We start from the raw sequence: 12,706 nt of genomic DNA on the forward strand, positions 1-12,706 counted from the left end.
TTGTAAGTTGGGTTTATAGGGCTGTTTGGACTGTATGCAGAGCCACAGTGGTCTTCACTTGAAGACTATTCCCTACTCTATATTGTCCATTGGCAGTTATTGTTCCTGTCGAGCTCACAACCTTTCCGCTGACAGCTTAGCTCCACCACTACAGTTTTTCCCCTCTCCTTTCCCTGCCATCAGGCTCCCATTCTGTCCATCTCCTGCCTCAGATTTTTCTCCTTCCAACTGTTGAAAAAATTCCAACAATTTTTTGACATTGGCATCCCATCACCTCTCATCTCTTACAGTTTCAGAAACCCTCTGCCTAGCCTCCCAATCTTCCTTCCATGCACAAGCAGCTACAGCTGGTCTGAAAAATTCTGGCAAAATATTATTTCATTGGAACTTGCCGATTTGGTGAAATTGAAATGAAGCTCTGGCAGAACCCAGACAACAGTTTGCCCATCTTGCTTCTTGGTAGCCAACTGGGAGTTGGGCTGACTCAGGGGTCAGGTAGTCCTGGGAGCTCCAGGGTCCCATCTCCTCAGCCGCCCAATTGGCTGGGGCTTCCAGGCTTCTGGCTCCCCATCTGCCCACCACGTACAATTTTGTTTAGAAAATATCGAGACTAAACATTTTGATTTTTCAAAATGCCTTTTTCCAGATTTCTATTTTGTGCAGGATTTCAAGATTTCTGAAAAAAGAAAAGCAGTACTTGTGGCACCTTAGAGACTAACACATTTATTAGAGCATAAGCTTTCGTGAGCTACAGCTCACTTCATCAGATGCATTTAAGCTTATGCTCTAATAAATTTGTTAGTCTCTAAGGTGCCACAAGTACTGTTTTTCTTTTTGCGAATACAGACTAACACGGCTGCTACTCTGAAACCAAGATTTCTGAAGTTGTTTTTGTTTCAAATTGAAACAAAAATACATTTGAAATTCTCCACAAAACAGAAATCTGAAGAAAAAATTCATTTTGAAAAAAATCACCCAGTTCTCCACCCAGCTCTAATAGCAGAGACCCCACCTGAAATCTTTTTCTCTACAAGGAGAGTTCCCCCTGCTTCCATCTCCCCACCAGACATGTTGTTTTTTCCCCCCACTCTTGTCTCTACCAGCAGGGCTATCAGGATTCACCCACAACTTCCATCCTGGAAGTTCTACAAAGACAGAGGAAAATAGTCTGTTGTGTGCCCTTTTCTGTGCATAAAATATGCTTTTAGGAGCCTGGCCCCTCATCCTTCCCTGCCACAGTTTCTCAGTCAAAAGTGTAGTGTGCCCAGCCGATGTAATCAAGATGAATTTTGTAGTAACTTATGTGTTCTATACATATGTATAAAACATATTCCCCATGCTATTGCATTACAATGATTTGTGTTTGGCACAATTTATTGGAGTTTAATCTGTAAATTATTCCTTCTTTTAGTATTTTAGAGCATGTTGCATGTAGGGCTTTTCCAGATGAAAAGTAATGGAAATGGACACCAAATTGCAGCTCAATATTTACAAGCAAAAACATACACTAGTTACCTTTTTCCTTCCTTTTGTCTTACCCTTAGCCTTCCTGGTTTGTTTCTTTTATCCACTTTTACCCCCCTCCTGCCCTAGATATAGGACTTCCAGCCACACCCTAAGTGTTCTGCAATTTCTTGGACTCTGGTGAAAATCTAGTTTCCCAAAGGGGATTTGAGTCATCACCAGTATGAGTGCATTTCTTTTTCTGGGGAATTTGAGATTTAGACATGCACGAATAAAGGGCAATCCCTGAATATCCCCACCAGAATCACTGCCACAGAGGTTGTTTCCTATATCAGTATCAATAGTGACTTCAGAATTATTTAAAATGCATGAAGAGCACTCAAAACAGGGCACTGGAGGGAGAGGGGAACTGACTGAGAATGTGTACATTAAAGTAAAGGTTTTGTATCGCAAAATTCAATTCTTATGTTTCTCCAAAAATTTTCCTCTCAGAATGCTACCCGCCCCTGCATTCTGTGCAGAGATTCAAATATCCCCTATGTGCTTTCAAACAGCTTGAGTTACTAAATTTTTAGGTATAGAGTGCACTGGTTGTAATGTTGAACATGAATTCATGCTCTAACATTCCATTGATTTCAGTGAGTGATTAACAGGATAATTCTAGCACAGTGAGATGAAGTGGAAAACCAGCAGGGAAAGGGTTAGAGCAATCATATGTTGATGGGTTTTTACCAGAGCTAATATAGATTTCTTTCCCATTTCATCTTGCAGAGAATCCTACTGTTGTTACTTTACAAATTCTTCGAGAACAAGGATTTGTTGGAGATATTGCAGTACAGTTGAGCGCCAAACCTAATTTTGCCCTTCAGCCCTTCAACCAAGCCACGGAGAATAAGGATTATGTGATAGAAAAAGAAACAATAATTATGGCAGAGAACACAATCATGACTTACGTTATAGTCACCATTTTGCCTGTGAGTAAATGAAAAGAAGACCAGTTTTTGTTATATTTTAAGGAAGATTATAGTGTAGGTTCTGTCCAGGGGCAAAAAGAAAAGTGTAACATTCAATAAGTATTGTAGGAGAAAAATTGGCTCATTAAATCTGTTTCAGCAGAGTCTGGACTCTGGTAACTAGGTTGTGAGCAATCCAAATCCTTTGCTTTGTTTACTGTGAAATGAGTAATTTGGTTTTATGGAAACTTGTTTGTGGTGAATTTTAAACCCTCTCAGGAACATGTTGGGTTATAAATTTGGCACAACTTCAAACTGTGTAAAATAATGTATTTCACTTTATATGCCTTTTAACAGATTTATTGTTCAGGTTTAAAAAACATCAATTGATTGGGGCCCCTAGACTTTATCATGACCAATAAAAATGTGTTTTTATAGGATGTTCAAAATCCTTCAGGTCCTCCTAGTCAGCAGTGTTTTCAGAAATCCTTTCCCCCCTTTTCATAGGTGATGTGATGTGAGGTAGGGAATTAGTTATTTAATCTCAACTGCTGTGGTTTTATCTGATTCTGCTCAGTCAGCAGCCAGTCAGTTTCCTCCTTTCATAATATCCATTTTATAACATGAACTTACAATGGGGGTGACGTTTTAAAAACATTTTCACAGGATAATGTTCCAGAATTACAGGAAGGATTTGTAGTCAACATTACTGATGTGCATCTGGTAGATTCTTCTCTTGCTGAAGGGCAGCCAAGTGTGAAGAGACTTGGGTTAGAAATAGCTGAGGTAACAATTGAAGAGAATGATGACCCCAGAGGAATATTTAGTTTCAATGTTATGAAGGTAAGACTGAATTTTAAACATTTACTATTGTATTCTAGCAGTAGGTTCTGTGTTTTCAGGCTGCATTTAAAAATAGTCTTTAAAAGATTTCTAGCACTAAACATCAGTTACATTGACCAGATACTGGTCAAGCAATTTCTATACAAAAGTTTTCTTGCTCCTAATGATACTTTGTTCATGAGAACATTGGAATTGCTAAAACACTAGTGGGTTATTTTTACCCTAACTACGTCAGATTAACAATTTGATCTTTCTGTAATTATAATACTACTACTACTAATAATAATCAATATTACTGTCTTGTTTTATACATTATATATAAAGGGGCTAACTCATTACTTTAATGCATAGCCCCTCACTTCTGGCTACTTTTTTGAACATTTTGGTATCAGTCTTTTTGCAGGGGATGAAAAAAGAGAAACACATTTGCCTTGGCACTCAACATGTTTTCTGAATTTTCAGGATTTTACTGGAGCAGTTGCTGGTTATGAGGTGCCTCCACCACAGAATATACTGAAGCTGCCAGTTGTTCGGAAGGCTGGGAGGTTTGGGTCAGTAAAACTATACTGGGAAGCCATGCCTGCCAGCGCTAGCGTGGAAGATTTTACGCCATCATTTGGAAACCTTACATTTGCAGATGGACAAGTATGATGTTGCTGAAAATATAAACATTTCTGAGTTAAGAAGTCTCAGGGTCTTTTGCATTTGTTTCCTTTAAAAGATATGAGTGTAAAGTCTCAGAGGACATTTCTGCTTACTATTTGTGGTCCAAATCCTGTGAACATGTACACAGGTACTTAACTTTAGGCATATGCATAGTCAGTCCCATTGACTTTAATGGCACTACTCAGGTACTTAAAGGGAAATATGTGCCACAAGTACTCATGTTCATAAGAGTTTGCCACATTGGGGTCTACGTCTTTACACCACCACCAGTAAAAAGAAAAAGAAAAAAAAATCCTTATTTTTGCCTGATAAGTGGGAAACTCATAATTAGGCCATGTTTTGTGTGGACTTACATAATGAATTTCTATGTTTCTTTAGCTGCATTGTTAGATTTCACATCACACTTGGAGAGACAAAGTGTGCACTTTTAGGGGTGGCTGATTTCATGTGTTGGAAAATGGACCTTGGCAAACAAAGGTATACTTTGTGAACAAAATCATGTTTAGAGCCAAATATAATACATTCTGTGTACTACTTCATACTAAAGAACAGTATGGCAGAAGAGATAAGCAGGAGCCATTCAGTCCGTCCACCTTTTCATATTTGCAGCATGAGGGCCAGGGATAACAAATTAGAGAAGGCGTTGGCAATTTTCAATGTACACCATTGTGGGTTTTTTTGTATTACTGTGAAAAAGTCTGTGAAAAAGGGCACCTGTCAAATTAAATTGTTTAAATAATTTACTAATTAAAAAAATTAGTTTTCTGATCACTCTTGGAATAGTTAAAAGAATCCATCCAAATTTTCATAATTGTTTTTTCTGCTTCCTTCCTGTTGTTGAAAAGTACCTCTTGGATGGGTCCAAGAGCTGTAATAGTTCTGCATAAGTTAAGTCTTACCCCTTCCTCTCTGTGCTGTGAAAATGCTTGCCTGCCAGCTTCTCAGTTTCACATCCAGCTTTGCTGCTGCTGCTATTAATAGTCGACACCCTCTTGCAGGACCTAGGAAAGTGTGTGCACGTGAGCTTCTTCAAGAGCAGTGTGTGAGGCAGGAAGTGTGAATGACTGTCAACAAAACTGTGCTGTCAAATATACAAAGTGAAGAAACTGAAAAGTGGTTGGTTTTTTTTTTGTCTAATAACTTTCAGTAATAGTGATCTTTACTTGTAATAATAGCAAGCCCAAAATTTCCATATGGAAATGTGATTATTAAGTTCACAGTATTACTTTTAATTCACAGTATATTGGGATTTCAGTAGGTTAAATTCTCACAATTTTAATAGGAATCCAGAAAGTTTGCTTAAATGAGTTTTTAAAAATATTTCCAATATTTTGGTATGGTTTTGTTTTCAAAAGCCAAATATATAAATAAATAAGCAAGTTTGCGAGCCAAACTAAAACAATTTAGTAATCTTTTACAATTTACAAAATCTAAGACTTCATTTTTCTGAGTTTCATTCATAAAATAAAATAGACTGAATTCACTGTTGTATCCTGTATTGTTTTATTGGTTCTCGTTTTTTTTGCAGGCTGCAGGGGTGATAGAGGTCACAATCATAGATGACATTGCAGTAGAATTTTTAGAACTGTTCAACGTCACTTTAATCAGGGTGACAGGTGGTGCCAGACTTGGGGATGACACTGTGGTGACTGTCACTATTCCACCAAATGACTCTCCTGTTGGCGTATTTGGGTTCGAAGAAAAGAATGTAAGTGTGAGCAACATGGTTCAGTTTTAAGGATAAGCAGGAAGACCATTATGTATCATCAACCACATAGTTTCTTAGAGTCAATTATCAATGTACAGATTTTCCTGAACGTAGCTTTCAGCAATGCAGACAGTTAAACGTTTTATATTTGTACAAAATGTTGTTTCTGCAGCCCAGCATCTCCCACAATTCTTGCTATCGGGGCTGCTCTGCTCACCCTTGCAGCTCACAGAGGTGAATCAGTGCTTTGGCGTCACTGCTCTATTCACACCCCCCTCGGCTTGTGCTTCTGGCCAGATTCTCTGCCTCGACAGCAGCATGCAGATGTTAGTTTCAGTGCTCCTTTCTTTCATCTGCCTAAAGAGGTATTTTTTGACTAATTCTGGGACAGATGTGAGCAGTGTTCTCACTCCCTTACTCCTCCCACTGGGCCAGTTTTTAGTCAACTGTTGGAATCCAGGTGAAGTCTCCTCTGCAGTGCCTCCCTGCTAGCTCCTCCACATCTTTTTAGGGATGGGAGACCTGCCTAGAAAGCACTGAAAGAAATCCAAATGGAGCTCCATCTGTGAAACTGCCTTCCTGAGCTCAGCAGATGGTGAGTTGTGCCAAGCCTGCACTCAGTCTTCCATTCCTAACTCTGTTAGGTACTGGGGCTATGAGTCGGACTGGCATGTGGGGTCTCCTACTCACCAGAGCAGCCGCATCTCCAAAATGGAAGATACAGACCTGGAATCTCTGTGCAGAATAGGGAGAAGCTCCAAGGATGAGGAGGACCGCAGTCAGCTTATTCGGGGGTAAGTCCTAAGAGGCCCCTGCAGAACAGAGAGGGGAGACTCATAGATGTCACAAGTCTTAAAATGGGTCTTGAGTGTCATGGGGAAAGAACCAGGGGACAGCCCCCCTTCCCAATTTGGCCAGAGGGCTGTGGAAATGTTTCCCTTCCCTCTCCCTGCGGGAATGAGCCCCAGTAGGTGAGGACTCAGAAAGGGATCTCACAAGAGGTCTCCAGGCCTCTAGGAAAGCTAGCTGCAAAAGGCCTTACCAAAGCCACACTGGAGCTCATATGGTCTCTAAGTGAGCAAAAAAGTGAAAAAAATCAAAAAAGGGGAAGAAAAAGCCTGTAAGATGTAGGCGGTAGGAATCCTGTGATGTCTCCTCCACCGAGGATGATGAATTGTCAGGCTCTGACTCCGATCAGGACTGGGGAAAGACTTAGCAAAGCTGTTTTCTCCCTGATAAATTTGTGGCCATGTGCAACAAGGTTGTATCCACTCTTCAGATTCAACCCATACAGATCCCTGAGAGTAAGCCACAGAGCAAATTCCTCTCCTTGAAATCCTCCCTTCAGGCAGCGATTCCCTTATACTCCTCCTTTGAGGAAATAATCAGGGATGAATTGGGTAAGCCAGACCAAGGGCAAGTACATTGTGAAAAATCACCATAAAATTCTATGAGATCCAGGAACCAAAGGACCAGATTACCGAAATCCTGAAGACTGATGCTACCGTAGCATCCCTGGCGAGAGATATGGTTATCCCCTCCGAACACCACAGATAGAAACAATGGAGGTCACTCTCAGAAAAGACTTTGAAGTCTCTTCAGCCTTCCTCCAGGCATCTGTAGCAGCTATTTGCTTTGCAAGCTCTTCTCCCTCCTGGCTGGAAGATCTCAGAGCCCTTAAGAGTAGAGATCACCCTGACTTTGGCTCCATTTTAAAGAAAGTTTCCCTAGCAACATCATCTGTTGCAGAGGCTTCAATGGATGCTATGAGAGTCTCAACCAAAGCTAGAGCCTCCAGCTCAGTGACCAGATGCCACCTATGGCTCCATCACTGAAAGATGGATAGCCACTCGAAATAATGTGCTGTGCTCTGCCAATTTTATGGGCGCCTTGCTTTTGAGAGATAAACTTAGACAGTCAGGTGGCAGACAATGCTGCAAAATCTAAACAGTCCCTCCCAATGCCACATCCTGCCTCTAAGACAGACTGGCCTTCAGACAAAGGTACTCCTTTCAGCCTTCATCCTTGCAGAAATACCAGTAAAGGGACAGCAAGTTCTCCAAAACAAAGCTCTGGAACTGTGGCTCCGGAGAAAAGCCCAGTGGGAACCCTGTTAGCCTGTTTATGACACAGACCACATAGGTCTCTGCCTCTGCCCTGATATGAAGTTAGGGGGAAGGATTTCCTAGAGGAATGGGTTGCATTGACCACAGACCAGTGGGTCAGTGAGATAGTGAGCCCAGAATACTCCTTTGAGTTATGGGCTCCACCTCATCTGTTCTTTGTCCAATCCCACATCTTGAATGACCCCAATAAGCATGACCTAATCCGGAACGAGATATATATCATTTCCTGGATACTGAAGTAATAGCGAATGTCCCTTCAGAAGAAAGTTTCTCAGGGTTCTTCTGCATCTTCATTGTTCAGAAGCATACAGGGAAAATCTGAACTATTCTACATCTCAAAAGGCTCAACAAGTGGATGAACAAAATTAAGTTCCAGATTGAGACCCTAATCTCTATGGCAGGGGTAGCCAACATGAGCCTGAGAGGGAGCCAGAATTTACCAATATATATTGCCAAAGAGACACAGTACTATTTCAGCAGCCCCCTATTAGCTCCCCCGCCCCGCTCCCAGCACCTCCCACCTACCAGCAACCCCGCCAATCAGCACTTCCGCTGCAACTCCCGATCAGCTGTTTCGTGGCGTGCAGGAGGCTCTTTGGGGGGGGAGGAGTGAGGATACGGCAGGCTTAAGGGAGGGGGCAGGGGGCATGGCCTGTGACAGAGCCAGGGGTTGAGCAGTGACCACCCCCTGGCACATTGGAAAGTTTGTGCCTGTAGCTCCAGCGCAAGAGTCGGTGCCTATACAAGGAGTTGCATATTAACTTCTGAAGCGCCGCATTTGGCTCCGGAGCCACAGGTTCGCCACCCCTGCTCTATGGTGTCATCCCTGTCCCAGGGGGATTTTCTGACATCAGTGTATTTGGTGGATGCATACCTCCACGTCCCGATCAGATCCTGCATCAGTAGATACCAAAGGTTTGCTTACGACAGAAAGCGTTATCAATACTGGGTACTCCCATTCAACTTGTCCTTGGCCCCATGGGGCTTTACAAAGATGGTGGTGGTAATCAGAGTCAGACTCAGATCACAGATTATCCATCTGTATCTCTTCCTACTCGACATCTCAGTCAGAGCTCCATCACCAGCAACAGCACACAGAGCTATGTCCCTGACATTGAATCTCCTGCAGGCACATGGCTTTATTATCAATATTAAGAAAAGCTCCTTGATTCCATCCACTAAAATAACTTACTTGGGAATGGACATAGACACTTTGATAGTAAGGATATAGCCTTCTATAGAAAGGTTCCAGAAGATTCAGGACCTCCTTGCATTGTTCTGGAACCGCAAAAGACCCACTATGGCACTAGGCCTTGAACTGCTCGGCCTCTTAGTATCATGCATAGAGATCGCTCCATGGGCACCATGATACATGAGGCACCTTCAAGGCGTCATTTTAAAGGTATGAGACCACTCCCTGGGATGCATGAAGGATCAAGTGAAGGTTCTGGGGCATCAGGTGATCAATTCCTTAAAATGGTGGTCAATCCAGGGCAAGATCCCCTGACTCTCACAACTGATGCCAGTCTGGAAGGCTGAGAAGCACACTGTTCCAAACAGCCCAAAGCAACCTGGAAGAAAGGACCCACAGCAGAAACCTCCCAGAACTAGAGCAGTCAAACTGGAGTGACTAAGTTTCCAGTCCATCCTAGAGGGGAGCCATTTCCTGATTCAGTCAGACAACATGACCACACTCACAAATAGGAACAACTAAGAGAGAACAAGAAGTCCAGCGCTACATGCAAAAGTGATGGAAATCAAGAAGTGGGCAGAACTTTTTCTCCCTCACGACAGTTCTCATAAAGGGAAACCTGAACCAAAAAGTGGACTGGCTTAGCAGGTGGAAGGCGAACAACTTTTAGTGGTGCGTAAATCAGGAAGTCTTCAAGTTAATCATCCAGTCTTCAGACTGCCCTCAACTGATCTATTCACAAACCACATGGATGTGAAGAGACCAAAGTACTTCACCAGAGAAATAGCCCGCAGATTCATGGGGACAGATGCCTATTGTAGAGATGTCCAGAGGGCCTTCTTGTTGCATTTTCACCCTTCCTATTGTTAGCGAAGGTGGTCCAGAAAATAAAATCTGAGCAGGCAACTGTAATACTGGCAACCCCACACTGATTTTCATATCTGATAGACCTGAAATTAGGAACACTACTACATCTCCCAACAAGACAGGGAATCCTCTCACAAGGTCCTTTTCTTCATCCAGACCTGAACTGGCTGCATCTAACAGCCTGGTTATTAAAAGGGGAAACGCTAGTTTTGTTGGGTTTGCCCTCCAAAGTCATCAGGACACTTCTTCCTTCTAGAATAGTATTGACGTGAAAGCATACTCCTCTATCTGGACTAAATTCAGTGTCTGGTATCAGGAAGCAAATCCTAGAAATCCAGCATTTCCGTCTATCTTCAGATTTCTTCAAGAAGGCTTTAACAAAGATCTCCAACCCAGCACCATTACAAATCAGATGTCTGTCCTTGGCAGCGTGACATTCACAAGATCTGCAGACTCTCTGGCAGAGAATCCCCAGTAGCCAGATTCCTTAGGGCAGTCCAATTAGCCAAGCCAGCGATCAGGCCTCTTTTTCCCAAATAAGACTTGCCACTTGTATTGACAGCCCTCACAAACCACCTCTTTGAACCACTGATGCATTGTCAGCATTTTATTTGTTCATTAAACTTGCTTCCTGATAGCCATCAGATCTGTCAGGTGAGTGTTGGAGCTGATGGCACTTACTGTGTATTTTTCATGAGAGGCTCAGAACTCTGGAATCATTTATCCTGAAAGTAAACTCTTCCTTCCATGTTTAACAAAAGGTGGATCTCTCTTCATTCGGCCAAGGCCACAGCATCCCAGCAAGGAGAAGTGGCACACTTTAGATGCTAGAAGGAACCTGAAAATTTGCCTCAAAAGTACAGAGCCCATGAGGAGATAAGATGCTCTTTGCAAATCTTTCCACCCAAAATACCAAAGATTCAGAGCTTCCAAGTCCTCCATTGCTAGGTGGATTAAACTATGCAGCATGGAAGTGTAGAAGGCATTAGAGAGTCTAGTTCCAAAAGGGGCTCAGGGCATACTCCGCACAATCCCGGTGACCTTGTGGGAAAAAAGAACTAATGCACCCACAGCGGAAATTTGTAAGGTGGTCACCTGGTCAACTGCTACCACCTTTATTAAGCACTACAAGGTGGACTTCTTGTCCTCTGTAGAGGTGTCCTTTGGCAGAAAGGTGGTGCAGGTGGTAGTCTAGAAATGATTTTTGCCCTCTGAGAAAATGTTATAAGCAAAAAGGGATACCGCTTTTCCTTTTCTTTTGACCTTCTCTATAACCCTTTCTACATCTGTTCACTACTCACTACTTCCCAGATGTCAAGAACTGTGGGAGAGACTAGGCTGAAGAATGGAAAATTTCATATTGATAATTTCCTTTCCACTAGCCATGTCTCCCACAATTCTATCCACCCTAAATGGCTCAAGAGAGAAAAGGCCAGATGCTGAGTGGGATCTGTACCATGCAACTGTATTTTTCCAGTTGCGATCCCCTGTACACAGTTGGTCAGTTACCTTTGAAGTATTTGTTACTAATATTGTTATACAAATTTTTACAGCTTTGGAATAATTTATTTGGCCACAAGTGGGAGCAGATGGAGTGTGGCCAGAGTAGTGGCACCAAAATTTTGATCTACCTTCATGAGCTGCAAGAGTGAGCAGAGCAGTCTAGAGGTCAAGAATTGTGGGAGATGCTGCTAACAGAAAGGAAATTCTTGGTAAGAAATTTTCCATTCTTGCATTTGGTCATTAAGAGACAAGATGTTTTTTCTTCTCCCCAATTGCTGAGTACAGTTTCATAAGCAGGAGACAGGCCTTAAGAAACATTTGGAATTTCAATTATTTTTTTAGGGGGAGAGGAGATGTTTTTGGAAGGGAGGTGAAAGGTAGCAGTTAATGAACAGAGGAGGAATTGTGGAAAAAAAAATAAATGGCCTACGAGAGAGAATGTGTTGGATACACAGGTTAACTCCAATGCTAAAAAAAAAAAAAAGCTGGCTTCCCTCCTGATTCAGGAAGAGAGAGAATCTATTGGCTTTCCAGTCTAGTTGAATTTACGTCCAGTTCTGTCACATTATTCCCACCTAATGATTGTGGGTGCATATATGTCGAGCAAAGGTCTCAGGATCAAAGTTAACAGGTACTGTGATTTAAACTGCAGAGGGAGTTTTCACAAATACCTTGGTCTGTCTTGTTATGCTATAATTTGGTTATTGTATTTAGTAGTCACAATTTTTTTTTAAATCACTGATCTCCCTTTTCCAGTAGGATTCTGGTTAGGAAGACCAGGACTTGGTACCTGTGCTAGGCCTGCTTGTGAGAGCTCAGTGCTGAGTTGCCATGTTTTCCTTGGCCCCTTGTCTCAACTACTTCACACACAGATTGCAGACAGTAGCTGCAACCTCTGTGAAGTGGGATCTCACAACATGGGTAGGTCCTCCCAGTATTGACGCTCCTGGTCCTGGGGCATGCTCAGAACCTTTGAAAATCAAGCCTCTTTTTTTAATGAGCTTAAATGTGGATTTGGGAGTTTAACTTTAGACATTCAGGTTTGAAATATTGGCCTTATTGTGTAAGGCAAGAGTCAAGCTTGCCTCTATGGAAGGGAGAGAAAAGGACGTAAGAGAAGAGGGAGGAAAAGAGGGGTTGTTCCTCTTCCGTACTGAAATCCATTATAAAATATCCATTGACTTCAATGGCAGCAAGACTGGGCCTGGCAGGAGGGCAATAAATAAAGGATTTGAAATGTTTTCCCCATCCTCTCCACAATGCAACCCCCGCCCTCCCAAAAATCAACACTTTCCTTTTCAGTTCTTTCGCAGCCCTGTTTTCTTCAATTATTTATTTATTTTTTCCCTCTCCACTAAATGCTGACAGTTTGTGGCTTCCTCTT

The 12,706-nt window shown here is 42.2% G+C and overlaps 1 protein-coding gene across 1 annotated transcript in view; it reads left to right on the forward strand.

The window, feature by feature from the left end:
- The window catches only part of LOC119856288 (adhesion G-protein coupled receptor V1), a 336,541-nt gene that overhangs the window by 59,131 nt on the left and 264,704 nt on the right, over nt 1–12,706 (forward strand). The window contains exons 33-36 of the mRNA XM_043514160.1: nt 2,236–2,438; nt 3,084–3,260; nt 3,723–3,905; nt 5,455–5,634. Coding sequence (XP_043370095.1) covers nt 2,236–2,438; nt 3,084–3,260; nt 3,723–3,905; nt 5,455–5,634 — 743 coding nt within the window. The remainder of the gene's footprint in view (nt 1–2,235; nt 2,439–3,083; nt 3,261–3,722; nt 3,906–5,454; nt 5,635–12,706) is intronic.

This window comes from Dermochelys coriacea, chromosome 5 (genome assembly GCF_009764565.3).
Source record: "Dermochelys coriacea isolate rDerCor1 chromosome 5, rDerCor1.pri.v4, whole genome shotgun sequence".
In the NCBI taxonomy this organism is placed as follows: domain Eukaryota; kingdom Metazoa; phylum Chordata; order Testudines; family Dermochelyidae; genus Dermochelys; species Dermochelys coriacea.